This window comes from Gekko japonicus, unplaced genomic scaffold, assembly GCF_001447785.1.
Source record: "Gekko japonicus isolate JY-2015 unplaced genomic scaffold, Gekko_japonicus_V1.1 scaffold2025, whole genome shotgun sequence".
Classification (NCBI taxonomy): Eukaryota; Metazoa; Chordata; class Lepidosauria; order Squamata; family Gekkonidae; genus Gekko; species Gekko japonicus.
In genome coordinates this window covers 233,061-249,037 of record NW_015172065.1, presented here as the reverse complement: position 1 = coordinate 249,037, position 15,977 = coordinate 233,061, and the positions used below count along the sequence as shown (strand labels likewise).

Below are 15,977 nucleotides of genomic sequence, written 5' to 3'. Positions count from 1 at the left end.
TGTTTCTCTTCTATTTTAGCCCTCACATTTTCCAGTCTCTGTAAGTCTGGGGGCAAAAATGGCTTTTAGAAAATGAGATCTGGGATCCAGAAGTTTCTAACAGGAAACTAAGGATTTCCCAGAAGTTCTTCAGGATATGTTGGGCAGCTGAGTCCCAGCTCACCACACTATGTAGTCCTGTTTTATATCAGTTTCACCATGACAACAAGCTGCATAAAAGCCTATTCAATAAGATCATCTGAAATCAAGCATGATACATTTCTTTTGTAGGCAACACAGTAGTCACATAACCTAATACTAAAGGAATATTCACAAAGTGCCTGATGCATTGAAGACAAAGCTAGACTGCCACAGCAAGGGACATCAGAATGATTCAGCCTCCTTTGAAGTCAATTTCCTCTTGCTCCCATCCACAGAATTATCTTCTGCTTTTATTACCTATATATTAGCATCACTGCAGATAGCACATCACAGAAGACAAAAGCCCCGAAGGTGGACAAAGTGACAAAGGGGGGGAAGAAGGAAAGAGAAAGGCAAGTTTAACAGGTGAATATGTACACATACCTAGGCTCCATTTTGGCTGGGGCTGAGAGCTATGGGATTTAAGCAATAGTCTTGAAGGACTATTTTGGGAAGCAGAGGGGGGAGGACAATGCAGGGGGCCTTCTAGGCATGAAGATTGTGGGCATAACTATTTGGTGTGGTGGTATAGTGGGAGGAACAAAAGCCACAGGTGGGGTACACTGTAATTCTCAAATGTAGCAGTTTAATAGTGGAAAGCTGCTGGGTCCGGCATAGAAGATCTGCTGGTGACCAGCCAACTGTCTGGCTGAAAATTAACTACACACGGCTGAAGTGGCAATGTTTGCAAAAAAATCAGTCGGGCTGGTTTTTATGTGTATACTCTGTGACTTGACCTTGTTGTCCCCTATCACTAACCTTAAGGTGAATAAATGGAAAAGATATCATAGAAGAGGGTGGGGATATGATATGTTAAAGAAACAGCTCTGTTAAGCAAACACATCATTTGAACAGGCAAGCACAGTTATGCAACTTCCTTGTCAGTAATGCAGACTTTTTGGTGGTACACCTGCAGCTTAAGACACTTTCTGCTTTCTGGCTACATTTAAATTGCAGAGAATTATATGCTGACAGACCCAGCCAAAGTTAAAGCACATATACAAAGATATGAAGCAATTTACTACTGTGTTAAACCATCGTTCCATCTGGCATTGTATTGCCTGTGCCAGGAGTGGTTCTTCAGCCTATGGCAGAGCAAATCTCTTCACACCTACTACCTGAAGATGCCAGGGCATCTGGGACCTTCTGCATGCCAACTATGGATTTTTTTTAAATTGAGTCGCAGTCCTACCTTAAGGGCTGCGTGTTTAAATATCCCAGTTAAGCATATGCCTTTCTCCCGTTGAAATTAGTGGGTCTTAAGCACTTTAATTTGGGCTAGACTAATTAAACACTGCACTTCTAAGCAGCGAGGATAATAGCAAAGATTACATAACACTGGCCATGCTGGCAACTAGCTACCCCAGTGCAATACAACAATCCCACCCCCCATCCAGTCTCCTAACTCTGAAACAGGAACCAGGAAGAGATAGAATTCTTCAGTATGCTGGATTTGGGCCTAGAGCTGCTGATCCTTAATATAAAGCATATATTTCACAGGAAAAGCCACAGCATGCTGTTTTGGAATAAAACAAAAAGGAGTTTCTTTCAACAAAATTCAGCTACATTATGGTTTGGGAATGAATTCACCACACTTGTACAAGCTGTTATTTATTCTTCCAGACTCACCATCACATGCAAAGGTACAAGCACACATGAAAAACCCACCTTGATTACCGTTTGCCAAAAAGACTGCATATTTGTTTGGGACCAAGTTCCCAACTTGGTAGACCTTACTTTCAAGTGAACATTATATATACATGCAGCACAGCTATAACAATCCCAAGTTACTGCGCAAAAGCATGCACTATACATTTCACTCTCACCTGCAAGCAATTCGGGGTCAACATATCCAAGTACATCAGCAACGCCCAGTTCTTGGCGAGAACAAGTGCCCCCATGAATCCGTAGCCAGGCAGGCTCTGCCAGTGCAGTACACAGAGCAGTTATGGAGAGGGCACCAGGCAGTGCAGAAGCCAGGCTCCTTTCTGGCTGCTTTGGCAAGGCACTCCCATCTTGGCCTCTTCGCCTGCGCCCACTGGGCAATACCGAGCCACTTGGGGTGTACATGGATCTCCTCTTGCTGAGATTAGATCAGCTAAATCCAATGGGAAAACTGCAGACAAAAGCACTTGAGATCTTCAGGAGAAAGCAAACATCCAGTATTGCTTACACTATTAGGCACCAGCTAAGTCAAAGAAGTCTGACAGAACACCAGCAACCGAAACAGATCATCAGATGCAGTTGTTTTCTGCACTCAGTCTAGGAACCTGAAAGAGACAATCAATAGATGCTTCAAGCGATTTGCAGATGCTTGCTTATAAGCAGCCACTCACTTGGTTGCCCAAGACAGTGAAGTTTTAAAAAGATCAGTTCCTCTTTTACCCACAAATGACTAACAGAAGCATAGCAGCAGTAAAGCTATACAAATGTGTGGGCATGCTTGTAAAACCAGCTGTATGTTTTGCAGCTACTTCCTAAATGCTGTTCACTGAAATGAACTAATTTACACTAAAATGCTTAGCACTGGGTTCAAAAATAAGATTAGATCCTGAGAATTAGATCTGAAAATGAAACAATTCTATTATAGTATCCTTTTAATGAGGACATTTTTTTAAAAAGTCACCTTTATGCACAGATGCATTATATAAAAAATTAAGTTGCACAAAAGCAGTACGTTTTAACAGTCTGTGCCTTGAATACGTTGAGCCAAATATATAGGTTCAATTTTTTTCACAACAGCAGCCAGCGTGTTGAACTCTGTACATTAGCTAGAGATGTAAATACTCCTAAAAAATAAACTGACTGAAAGAGCAAAACAGCATACATGAAGTGCTCTGAACACTCAAAGTGCCATTGTCATCATTATTAGGAGCCAGCCAATAATTCCTATTCTACGTTCCCAAAAAACAGCACCAGTGTTCAGCCTTTTTTCCTTAAGAGAGAGATTTGGGCACTTAAGAGTGTAGCCAGTGAATTATTCATTAAATTATCCAGGGGGAGGGATCAAATAGAACCACTGTTTATCTAGGGGACAGAAAAAGCATTCCCTTGTTTCACACAAAGAAGTTTGTGTCTTCCACATGCCTGACTAGTACAGAAGACCTTTTAATTTTTCACCCCAGCCTACAGAACCACTCCCAGCACCAGAACAAGAGAGGGCAAACCCTCCTGAGGCATGACCCTACATAACCTGGAAGGGATGCATTCCCTCCCCACAACTCAAGTTGGATTCCAGGCCTCACACCCCTTTACAATCAACAGTAACAAGCAGCACCAATTAGGGGCTGATTAACATAGCAACTAAGAAACTGGCAGGGCAATCCAGTTTGCTACACAGAGGCAGACCACCTCTGTTCATCTCTTGCCTTGAAAGCCCTTGGGGGTGGGCACTTCTTCTTAAAACTGCACTAGGAAAGTCAGTTCAGAACTCATCTCAGCCAAAAGCTCCCCACATAATTTTGGAATAATTTTCTCGCTCAGCCCCCCCCCCCCCTGCCAACTTCCAATATCGGGATAAAACTGGTCTACAATTGTTGTAAAGGTTTCCCTTGCTCAAAAGCCAGTGGAATCCGACTCTAGGGGGCGGTGCTCATCTCCGTTGCCGAGCCGAAGAGCCAGCGCTGTCTGAAGACGTTTCCGTGGTCATGTGGCCGGCATGACCAAACGCCGAGGTGCACGGAACACTGTTACAATTGTTGTACGATTACTTAAATAGCGAGCGTAAAGTGCTTAAAACCCCTGAGGGTGCTATACAAACACTAAGTATTGTTGCGGTTATTATAGATCGTTCTCCAAACACCCTTCTTTTTCTTTCAGACCACGCCTGCTTCCTGGCTCAGCTGCGCCTCTTGCCTTCGGTCCCCCTCGTCGGGTCAGTTCTTTGTCGCTGCGAAGGCTCCCAAGGCTCTCAGCTTTAGCCAGGCGCGCCACAGGCCCCAGTGCGTCTCTCCAGAGCGCAAGGCAGCCGCTCGGGACTCCGCTCGGGGACCAGCGGGGCTCCACCCCCTCCCTTCCGCTCGCCACGGGGCTGGGGGAACACAAAGGGAAGAGGGGCGGCCCAACCGCGCTCACCGCCGGGCCCCTTACGAAGCCCCTTCCCGGGGCACGGCTCTCCGTGATTTCGCCTGCCGCCCTCGATGGTCCTGAGAAAGCCTCTCGACACCGATCCTTACTTCCTGCTACCGACCAATAGCGGTAACCATTTCCGTTTCCTCCTCTGCCAGGGAGACGGTACGCGTCACGTGACGTCACGACGCACGGAACGCCCCGTCCTTTAAAGAAGAGGAATTTTTTTTTTGTAACAACAACAGAAAAAATACATGTATGCCTCGAGGTTTCTGCATCCGAGGCAAATTAATTTTAAAATCAATCAATCAATAAACAATAGATAATAAAGCCATTATTCGCAGGCATCCTGAGAGTTGTAGTCTTCGTGTGAAGTTTTCTTCTCTGTAATAAAACTACAACTCCCACAAGCGATAGCGGCCCGCAGAGCTTACGGCAACGCCGGTTATGGTGGAAACAGTACTGTCGGTATCACTAGTGCGCAGGTGCAAGAAGTCTCGCGGCTAGTGTGGAGGCTGTCCACTGGAGAGTGCGTGGGTAAGCAAAGCAGGTAACAAGACGTAAAGCTGGTTTACACCCGGGGATTTCGCCTCTTGGTTGCTGGCCGGGGGAAGGGAAGTTGGTGGCTCTGGGCTTTCTCCCTCTGCAGAAGCTGAGAGCCTCGGAGGAGAAGACAAGCCCTCTATTTACCCCAATGGGGAGCCTAGAGATCAGAGGAATTAGGTATCCTAGGCTGGCCTTATCGATAGATGTCAGAAGCCCTACTCCACCATCGTGTTCATTTAAAAACACCTTTAAACAGCTCCGCCTCCGAGCATACCACTAAATGGAGCACCCAAGTGCAGGTAGAGTCTCCCTTTGGATGTGAGATGCTGGGGATATTCAAGAAGGAAAGGCCCCCAACTGCCATGCTTTTCTCGATTCAGTATTCCCGAAAAACGAAGGGAAGTTGTGCCACTTTAAAGGCTAACCTCCCTTCATGACACATGAACACATGAAGCTGCCTTATACTGGATCAGACCCATGATCAGTATTGTCTGCTCAGACTGGCAGCAGCTCTCTTAGATCTGAGAACACCTGCTTCCCATCACCCTCTGGGTGGCCAGTTCTGGTAACAGGACATTGGCCCAATTTCCCAGTGATCCATCAAGCATCTTGTGTCCATAAGACAGCTTATAAATATTTCCAGTAGGCCAGCAGCTTTTCATTTAAAACTACCTGAGAGTAAACCACACTGAAAACATTGTACTTAGATTGGGTTTAGTTTGGGTTACATGTTAACTAAGAATAGTTCAGCCTGAGAATACTTCAGAGCCCGAGTGTAACCCTAAACAGAAGTACACAGAGTAGACAGTGAGAATAGGAGCTGAAATAACTCAGTCACCAGGAAAAATTTAAAGACAAACATTGCAACACTGAAAAAATTAGAATGTTACAATTTTTTATTTAAACATTTTTTGTGGATTTATCAGCTTGTCCATTTTAGGAAAAAATGGTTGCAATCTGACTATTGCAAACTTTTTAAATGCTATGAAACTTTTAAAAAACAGTTCATGGCCTTTTGTCAAATGCACCACATTAAAGCCTATTTTTATGTAGAAGAAAACTATTGGGGGAAATATTTAGTCTGAGATTAGTGTTATAAATATGATACTGTTGACATATTTATTCTTGTATAAAATTATAAAAATCTGTGATTCCATGAACCAAACATTGTGGGCCTTTACTTCCCATTACAGATAGAAATGCTTCTGCTTCTTGGAAATTCTTGGCATTTTGTCCACAGCCCAGCCTGAACTCTTTACTGGATTGTGACCATTGGTGTGGATCCTGCAAAATATATGAGTAGAGAAGAGCTTGCAGAATGGGACTTTATGGTCTTCTCCTCCCACTGCTGCTCCTCCAGAATTCTGTTACTGGGTATCAGGGACATATGGGAATAAAGTAGAAGTCTGGAGTGGGAGGCAGGAACTAGCAAAAATTTCCTTCCCCCAGAAAGTGGAGATGCCCTTCCATCATGGAATACAGACTATAGGATCCAGGTCACTGTTTTCAAGTAAACTACCTTGTTTAGTGTCCTTGCTTGTAAACACACTGAAATCAATTAACTTCACAGTTTTGTCCACCTCTGTTTTGAGCAAAAAATGTTCTGGGTTATGTTTCTAGATAGTGTGAAGGCTCTTTTTAGTGTACAAACCAATATATTTCAGTTGTTATAGCTACCAGTGAGTATGCACTCTTGAGCAGGAGTGCATTTAAATCAATTTAAGTTGCCATCACTCTTTTTGGTGATTTCAATCATTCTTTTATTATTTAAATCAATGTCATTGGCTTCAAAGCATTCTGTGGTCTCTTCCTTATCGCTCCTTAGGTTCTAGCGTGACTGTTTGGGGTTAGGATGAAAGATTCTTTGACCCTCTTGGCTCGCATCCCGGCACACCCAGATTCCCGATGCTGGTTTCTAGCCTGGAATCCTACAGGGACTCTCTTAGCTTCCTGTGGTGGGGATCGGAGCATCCGTATATGGGGCAAGGAAGGTAAGCTCAGAACGTCTGTTTGGTTATTGTTCTGGGGTGGGGGGTGGGAGAAGAAGCCAGGACAGTTAAAAACCATTTGGCTTCTGTAGTGAAGCCATAGACCAGTTCCCCTTGGGGAATCCTTTCAGGAGACCACTTTGAGAATGCATTCCATTTTACACTGTAGTGGTTAGTGAGCCAGACTAGGATCTGGGAGACCAGGTTTGAATCCCCTGTCTTCCATGGAAACTTGTGGGGTGACCTTGGGCCAGTCAAACCCTCTTAGCTTAACCTACCTCACAGGGTTGTTCTGAGGATACAATGGAGAGAACAATGGAAGCTTCTTTGGGTCCCTGTTGGAAGAAACTTGGGATATAAATGGCATATCCCCAATAATTGTTGTTGGTCCTCCTCCCTGGTTGTGCTATGTGTGTTGTGTTTTATATCTACACTAACTATTCTACATGCTTTTTTAATGTCTTAACTGAGGTTTGTTGTCATTTTTGAAATGTTTTAATTTTGGTGTTTTCCACCTAGGGAACCCTGTTTGGGTGGAAAGGTGGCATAGAGTTGTTTTAAGTCAATAAATAATACCAAAGCCAGCCCTCGCTAACTCAGTGCCCCTTTCTCAACAGGCGACGCCTGGGTGTGCAAATCAGTGCTGGGTGAGGGGCACCAGAGGACCATCCGCAAGGTGGCCTGGTCCCCCTGTGGGAACTACCTGGCTTCAGCCAGCTTTGACGCTACTACCTGCATCTGGAAGAAGAACCAAGAGGATTTCGAGGTAGCTTGAGTTCCCTTTCGAGTGTGCGTTGGTTATCTCATGGTCTTCAGTCAGTTAAAAGCTGGCACCTTCTGTCGCTGCAGAGTGATTGCAGTGTCAGTTCATCCATTTTCCTGTGCACTGTATTTAAATGATTCATATAAGATGAATGGATTTGCATATGCATGACGGGGAGAATTCGGAATGTACGGACAAAACAATTGGCTAGCCAGTTAGTAGTTATAGGTGAGAAGATCTGTTTCATCTTAAACCAAAAATATCTTTCTCTCTTGACTTCCTAGGATTGTGGCAGAGTTCTGCTTGTTTACTGTTATACTGCGCTCTCTGACATCTTTTATTAATAGCTTTTATATTCTTGTTTCTCTTAACAGGAATAGGATTTTGGAAGGGGGAGCTGGAGAGTAGAGGTGTTTTGGGTCACGCATGCTAACTTTAATGTCCACAGATTGGCCAGGTTAGGAGAGAGGAGCTCAGACATTTGTAAACTTTGCCATTTTTAATCCCTTTCCCTGCCAGATCAGTAAATAACACATTTTATCATCCAGGATTTAGTCTTGGATGAACAAGCAGAGTTGGCATCCATCACTGAGACCGGGCTGCTAAAATTGGGCTGCTGTATGCACACCAGGTTTCTTGGTGCAACAGCAGGTGCAACGTGGTGGCTTGGGTGCAGGCAATACTCCCTCTAAGCTGTGGAGCCTTGTGAGCAAAACTTCTACTTTGTGAGCCAGTGATTTGGCTACTGCATAAATTAGTTTGCTCTGGAGCCATCCTTCCTGAGCTCAGACAAAAATGTGTGAGCTGAAGGCTAAAAAACTGTGAGCCAGCTCACACTAGCTCATCTTAGAGGGAACACTGGGTGCAGGAGGGGGGCATTGCCTTGGTCTTTTGTGATTCCTGAGTAGCAGCCATGTTCCTTGTTAAACAAGCACATTTACTTTCTTGTTCTCTTGGGAGTTGGGCTCCCGAGACAGACCTGGGCTTCTTTTGGTGTCCTGTCCACTGCTACCTGACTTTCATTCTATTGGAGCTGGTAGTGCTGGTCTTGGTGCTGGAGTTGGAGATGCCCAGGGATTTGGGGGCTTCAATATCCATGTTGAGGTCATGTTGTCTGGAGCTGCTCAATATTTAATAATGGCAGCCATGGGTCTGTCTCCATGAAAACAGAGCTCTGCCTAATTTTAGATTAGGATTGAACGTGTGTTTTCTATTTCGTATTGTGAGCTGCTGTTGACGCTTTTAAGGAAGATGTTCTAGATCAGTAACAACTAGCCCTGGAATTTTCAAACTGTGTGCTGGAGAACAACAGGGTTCTTCTTAATAAATTATGTCTTTAGTGGGGGAAGAAATCAGCAGTTCGGTGGGTCGGTGCTGAAATATAGATAGAAAGCATGTGAATCATTCTCTTTTATCTTGTCTTCATCATCCACTTTACTAACCAAGTCCTTTAGCTGTATTTAATTGTATATATGAAATTGTGACTGATACATATAATACGTGGATCCTGGCAAATTGTTCTCAGTAATTTACTCATGCCAGATCCTAGTAGCCCTTCTCAGAAGAGATGTTTCTTTCTCTCCCCTATCCCACCAGTGTGTAGCTACTCTCGAGGGCCACGAAAATGAGGTGAAGTCTGTGGCTTGGGCCCCATCAGGCAGTCTCATTGCCACCTGCAGCCGAGACAAGAGCGTCTGGGTTTGGGAAGGTGAGACTCTGGGGGAACTGGTTTGGTTAAGGGGGACTTCTCAGTTTATTCATATATATTTGATAGTTATAAGGCAAACTAGGGTGGCATCCAGGCATAGGATGGGAGGGAGAGTGGGAAACACTCCATCTCCTGGCTTGGCTCATTCCCACTTCTGTGTTGCAGTGGATGAAGAGGATGAGTATGAGTGCATGAGTGTCCTGAACTCCCACACGCAGGATGTCAAACATGTCATCTGGCATCCCAACCAAGAGGTGAGTAGCTCCCTTCCCTTGTCAAAAAAGAAGCACATTTTCCAAGCATTTTCACCTCTTCCCTTTTCTGAATTAGCTCCACATTGTAGTGTCCTTCCCTTACAATCCTGTACCAATGATCTGCTGCAGAGGTTATCTCCCACTGCTGCTGCCTATGAGGATCTGTGGATTCAGACGTTAAAAACAACCATAGCATTAGAAAGAGGAACTGAATTGGGCATTTTGACCCTCTCTTAGGACCATCCATGGGCATCTGCAGAAAAGCAGCTCTTCCTACACTCCTGAACTGGTTTAGGATAAGACAGAAGGAGATAAGTAATTCCCACAAATCCAGTATGGATCAGTGAAGGCACGGTCAGCCCCCCTGGTCATGGCTGTGGTGAAAGGCTTCAGGGATCTCAGCCTTTCCTGGACCAGGGCCTCATTTTCTTGCTCCAAGAGGAGAGGGACTGTTGCCATGGTGGTTGTGCTGAGCGAATTTGTGGTCTTCTGTGTGCTCCTTTTGAGTGGGGGCTGCTAGATCAAGGGCAGAACCCCGTGTGCATTCTGTGCTAAGAAAATCAACATTCTGCAATCTCTATAAATTATACAAATTTGTATCTCTCTTATTTTGCATAATTTATTCAGCTGTTTTTGGCAGTCATGGGAGGGGCAAGTACTCTGGAGTTCCACCACAACCACTTGAAATTTTATTTGGCAGCCTCTGTTGGCTTCTGAGATTCAAGCAGCGAGCCATTTCGCAGATAAAGTCCTGGCACTTCGCTGTGACCTCCCCGCCACAATTGATACAGTGAGAGAACTCGAGGCCCCTTGCACGTCTTTGAGGCCGGGTTTAGAATGTTTTGACCCACTCAGCCTGGAGGAGGCTGACAGGTTGTTCGTATCTGTGCGCCCAACCACGTGCGACCTTGATCCGTGCCCCTCCTGGCTGGTTAAAGCCGGCCACGAGGGGTTTCGAGGTGCACTGCGGGAGATTGTCAACAAGTCCCTCATTGAGGGACGGTTCCCCGGAGCACTCAAGGAAGCGATGGTCCGCCCTCTCCTAAAAAAACCATCCCTGGATCCGGCCGTATTGGCCAACTATCGGCCGGTTTCCAATTTGCCCTATTTGGGCAAACTTATAGAGAGGGCGGTGGCAGCACAGTTACAGGGCTACCTGGATGAGGCCTCCATCCTCGATCCCTTCCAGTCCAGCTTTCGCCCGGGTCATGGGACGGAGACTGTTCTGGTCGCGCTGACGGATTACCTCCGTAGGCATCTGGATCGTGGCGGCGTGGCTGCACTGGTGTTGTTGGATCTGTCGGCTGCGTTCGACATGGTCGACCACCAGTTGCTGGCCCACCACCTCGCCGACGTGGGGATAAAGGGGCTTGCCTTGCAATGGCTCGTCTCCTTTCTCCAAGGTCGGGGACAGAGGGTGGAAATGGGGAACCAGCGGTCCCGAAGGCACCCCCTTGAGTGCGGAGTGCCCCAGGGAGCCGTGTTGTCCCCAATGCTATTCAACATCTATATGCGCCCCCTCGCCCAGATTGTCCGGAGGCACGGGCTTGGGTGTCATCAGTATGCTGATGACACCCAGCTCTATCTGATGTTGGACGGCCGTTCGGACTCTGTTCCCGATGACCTTTCTCGGGCATTACAAGCCGTGGCTGGTTGGCTCAGGCTGAGTCGGTTGAAACTAAACCCGGCAAAGACGGAGGTCCTGGGCCTATGTCGGACCGGCCGGGAATTAGGGCTCCTTCTCCCGACCTTCGGCGGGGTGCCTTTGGTGCCTGTGCGGGAGGTTAGGAGTTTAGGAGTGCTCCTGGACTCTTCATTAACAATGGAGGCCCAGGTGGCAGCCACTGCTAGGTCAGCCTTTTACCATCTGCAGTTGGCCCGGCAGTTGGTCCCCTATCTCAGCGGCGAGGACCTGGCCACTGCGATCCACGCGACGGTCACCCCGAGGCTAGACCACTGTAATGCTCTCTACTTGGGGCTGCCTTTGTTGCAAATCTGGAAGCTGCAGCTAGTGCAGAATGCTGCAGCTAGGCTGTTGATGGGTCTCTCGAAGAGGGACCACATCCGGCCGGTGCTGCAAGCGCTGCACTGGCTGCCTATAGCATACCGGATTCGCTTCAAAGTGCTGGTTCTCACCTTTAAAGCCCTGAATGGCCAGGGTCCAGTCTACCTGAGGGACCGCCTCTTCCCGTATGTTCCCCCAAGAGCGCTGCGATCAGGGAGCCTGGACCTCCTTGAGGTTCCAGGCCCCCGGGACATCAAGCTTGCCCAAACCAAGGCCAGGGCTTTTTCGGTGGCGGCTCCTACCTGGTGGAATGAGCTCCCGGTGGAGATCCGGGCCCTGCGGGACCTTGTACAGTTCCGCAGGGCCTGCAAGACGGAGCTCTTCCGCCAGGCTTTCGAGTAGGAGCCGCCGCCACTGCCACTATACCACCATCGTGGCGTGATTTACCATCTACCTGGCCTTGGGTAGGGAGAGACGCCGCCCTGAAGAGGAACACTACTCTGGCGCTCCGGCTTTTACATCATCGGCCGCCACTAAAGATCGACCATCTTGAACTTTTTAACTGAACGGTAGAGCACCTTTTTTTAATTTGTATTTATTGAAGTTTTAATGTAACTTTTGTTTTATTCCTGGCGTTCGCCGCTTGTTTTGCCGCCCTGGGCCGTATGGGTAGGGCGGGATATAAATTACAGAATAAATAAATAAATAAATAAATAAATTGCCCATATGGACACTTCCCAAAGCATATTCACAGCCAAAAGGGACTAGAAACTTGCCACTTTTTTTTTTAATGAAAAATGGGATTTGGGAAGATGGGTTCCCTCTGTTCTTCCATAGAATTGCTCAATAACAGCAGTTCTGCTGAAGGTCCCTCAGGTCTTCTTCTACTGACTCCCAGCCCTCCTCCTCAGACACTTATATGGCATTCTTGCTTCTTTGTGCTTGCCAGCTGCTAGCATCGGCCAGTTATGATGACACAGTGAAACTGTACCGGGAGGAGGAGGATGACTGGGTGTGCTTCACCACACTGGAGGGCCACGAATCCACTGTGTGGAGCTTGGCCTTTGACCTGAGCGGAGAGCGCCTGGCCTCTTGCAGTGATGACAAGACAGTGCGTATTTGGCGCCAGTATAAACCAGGCAACGAGCAAGGTCAGTATCACTGTTGCTGCATTGGAGAAACCTGAGGCATCCCAGCCGAGTGGAAATGCAAGAGTGTGAGAGCGAATTGGTTACAGGGCAGTACCAAAGACCCCTATTCTAGGCCTAGTACCTTTTACATGTGGTCTGTAAAGGTCAGACATACACTGATTTTGGACCTCTAGATCTGTGTTTAATTTCTGCTCTTCATTATTGTGGAGGTGCTTGAAAATATGGGGGTTGTTTCTGAAAATGGGCACAGCATTTAAGCAGCTACATTCCTCCAATTGAGTCCAAACTATAACTTCTAAGGAACTCTTGCAGTCCCTATAACGGATTTATTGTGGCAGAATCTTTGTGTGTATGTATTGTCCAGTCCAGGAAGCATTCTTTCATTTGGCAGAATGAATACCTTGGATCTGTTGGAGAAAAGTAGTGAATGTGCAGGGTCAAGAGGCATCTTACGTAGTTTGGCCCTTAGGAAAAAGGATGCAGCTTGGGTCAGAGACGCAGAGATCCAGTGCCCACAGCTGAAACACAGGAGCAGAGAGGTCTGGATTCTTGAGTCTTGAACCATTGAGCTACAAGTACAGGGCGGGGCTGTGGCTCAGAGCATCCACTTTGCACACACAAGGCTGCAGGTGCAGTCCCCAGCCTGAAAGACCTCTTACCTGGAAGCTATTGGACCAGGATTTCCAAAAAATCCCGGATGTGAATAACATACCAGTACTGAGATCCAAGATTTTTTGGAAATACTGAAATTTTGGGGAGTTCCAATAGACCCGAACTGAAAAATACTGACTTAAAAAAAATTGCACACCCCTACTGACCTCGAGAAACCAATGAAGACCAATAGAAGAAATCTATATGTCTGTAAAGAGTCAAAGAACCCCCATACCCCGGGAAGATCAGCCATATTGGTTAGGAAAGCACTGCCTGGAGGGCATTTGCTCCATATTAATGTCTGAGGGTATACAGAGAAGAGCTCATAGAAAGTTTCTTTTAGGGATGAGTTTTAAGCACTGCTGGAAAAAGGGGGAATATAATTTTGAAGTTTACAGTTTTGTTTAGTAACGTATGGACATATGCAAAAGTAAGCATTTAACAGCCTGGGGATTATATATGCTCTATTTTTCACATCTCCCCAATCTCTTATAAACCAAATTAAAAATTTTATTTATACTTTTAAACCCTGTGGTGTGGGGACGAACCCCATTGTTGAGACTGCTTCCCCTGGAGCTCTCTCGACCATGGGCCAGGAGCATTCCATGTCCCACATTCTTCTTGGAATCATAGAAGATAATCAGTCTTACTAGAACAAGGCACCCCAGGTCTTTGCACTGAAGGATAAAGTACAGGCAGTACGAAGAGTCCAGGATACCTGCATGCTTTGGATGATAAATGGGGAACAGGACTGCAGCTAAAACTACAGGGTCTGAACATACAAAGACCTCTGTTTCAACTTTGATTTCTAAAGGCCCCAAAGCAAGAGGATTTAGAGCTTAAATTTTCTTCTGTCCCAGTGGCCTGTAAACCAGGAGCAGGCAAGGCTGTGGTTTAAGCAGAGCTGCTCATGTATTGCAGGTGTAATCTGCAGTAGCACCGATCCCACGTGGAAGTGTGTCTGTACGCTGTCTGGTTTCCACACAAGAACCATCTACGATGTGGCATGGTGAGTTGAGGGTCAGCCCTGTGTCAGAGTCGTTTAACTGTTTTTAGAGATCAGTGTGAGCATGCCGTAATTTTTTCCTCAACTGTATCTCTGCAGGGCGTGGGTATGTTGCATCTCAGAATAGCTGCCCACCAAGAAAACTAACACAACAGGGATCTTTTGCTGTGAGAACAGAGAACTCTGTCTCCTCTTGAACAGAATTTATCACCATAATGGAGGGGAGGGATCAGAGACTGCAGTAAAGGCATATTAGGTGTGTTTGGCTAGTGTTCTACAGCTGTTGACCCTCTAAGCTGTGGAGTCTTGTGAGCGAGCAATTTGGCTACTGCATAAATTAGTTTGCCCTGGAGCCATCCTTCCTGAGCGAAGTAAAAAATGTGTGAGCCGGAGGCTAAAAAAACTGTGAGCTAGCTCACACTAACTCAGCTTCGAGGGAACACTGCTGTTGACACATATATTAGAAATAAATGTGAAGCAGCTGCAAAGGTCATGTTGGTGCATGATATGTTGACGTTGCTACCCCACTGAGGGCTACAAAAACTCTTGGACTAATCAAGCCTTGGCAACCTGAAACTAATTCTCTGTTGGTGCAAAATCCACCTATCACCTGTTATTCTTGTTGAGACTGCAATATTTGTATTGAAAACACTCTTTTAATTGCAGTAGTTTCACACCCTATTTGAAGAGTTAATATGTCCAATCAATAGAGTACTAAATACCAATTGATAAAAACAACCATAACAAGTGCAAATGAGATTTCACTCTTCTGTGATATGTCTTTTGCATCCATCGCTAAGGAAGCCAACTGCTGTTGTTCCATTCTTTGCAGGTGCTACTTGACAGGAGCCCTAGCTACTGCCTGTGGAGATGATGCAGTCAGAGTGTTTGAGGAAGAGCCGCTCTCGGACCCCCAACAACCTATCTTCACATTGACCGCCCACATGGCCAGGGCCCACTCTCAGGATGTGAACTGTGTGGCCTGGAATCCTAAGGAGCCTGGGCTCCTGGCATCCTGCAGCGATGACGGGGAAATGGCCTTCTGGAAATACCAGCGCCCTGAGGCTTAGTGAAGCGTAACAGTGTTTCCCTGTGCCACATGACAGTAGTGTAGTCCTTTCTGCTACTGTTTCTAAGACTATTAGCAGTGCCACATTCAGAGGCAGCAAGCTGGGTCAAATCCTCTCACAGTACAGGCAAATAAGAAGACAGATCATGTAACTAAAGCTTGCTCTGAATGGTTCCCCTTATCCTCCAAGACAGTGAGGTAGCAGCTCTCTCAGGAATCATGCATTAGGAACAGACCATCTTTTAGCCAAAGGAGAGAAACCTTGAACTGGTTGCTGCCAGCTTCTCTTGTACAGATTTGACACTGTTGCCCTGCTGGTCATAGTGGGCTTACTGCTGAACACTGCCCCCCCCTCCCGGATTTTATTTGCTACGAATCCTGTAAATGCCTGGTTGACGGGTTCTCCTTTTTTGCACTGTAACTGTGCTAATTTCTACTAGTATATTGTACATTTAAAATGTATTGTTGCATGGGGTGGTGGTAGCAGAATGCACAAATGCAGAGTGAAAGGACATTTAGTGACATGACATTTCATGCAAAACAAGTAAAAAGTTACTGTGATCATAGACTCTTGGCCCTGTTTGTTGA

The 15,977-nt window shown here is 46.3% G+C and overlaps 2 protein-coding genes across 3 annotated transcripts in view; one reads left to right on the top strand and one right to left on the bottom strand.

Annotated features, from left to right (window-relative positions):
* Positions 1 to 2,445, bottom strand: part of TMEM127 (transmembrane protein 127) — a 9,742-nt gene extending 7,297 nt beyond the window's left edge. Inside the window, exon 1 of the mRNA XM_015420815.1 lies at positions 2,007 to 2,445. Within this exon, the coding sequence (XP_015276301.1) occupies positions 2,007 to 2,250 (244 nt within the window). The 5' untranslated portion in view covers positions 2,251 to 2,445. The remainder of the gene's footprint in view (positions 1 to 2,006) is intronic.
* Positions 2,446 to 4,736: 2,291 nt separating this feature from the next.
* CIAO1 (cytosolic iron-sulfur assembly component 1) lies at positions 4,737 to 15,939 on the top strand. Of its 2 annotated transcripts, none has more exons than XM_015420820.1 (8): positions 4,737 to 4,785; positions 6,620 to 6,785; positions 7,400 to 7,548; positions 9,142 to 9,253; positions 9,419 to 9,507; positions 12,462 to 12,663; positions 14,236 to 14,323; positions 15,153 to 15,939. In XM_015420820.1, the coding sequence occupies exons 2-8, from the start codon at positions 6,647 to 6,649 to the stop codon at positions 15,388 to 15,390; spliced, it is 1,017 nt and encodes a 338-aa protein (XP_015276306.1). In that variant the 5' UTR covers positions 4,737 to 4,785; positions 6,620 to 6,646; the 3' UTR covers positions 15,391 to 15,939. The 2 variants fall into 2 exon arrangements, with proteins under 2 accessions (XP_015276306.1, XP_015276305.1); XM_015420819.1 differs by having other exon boundaries at positions 4,745 to 4,798.
* The last annotated feature ends 38 nt before the right edge of the window (positions 15,940 to 15,977 follow it).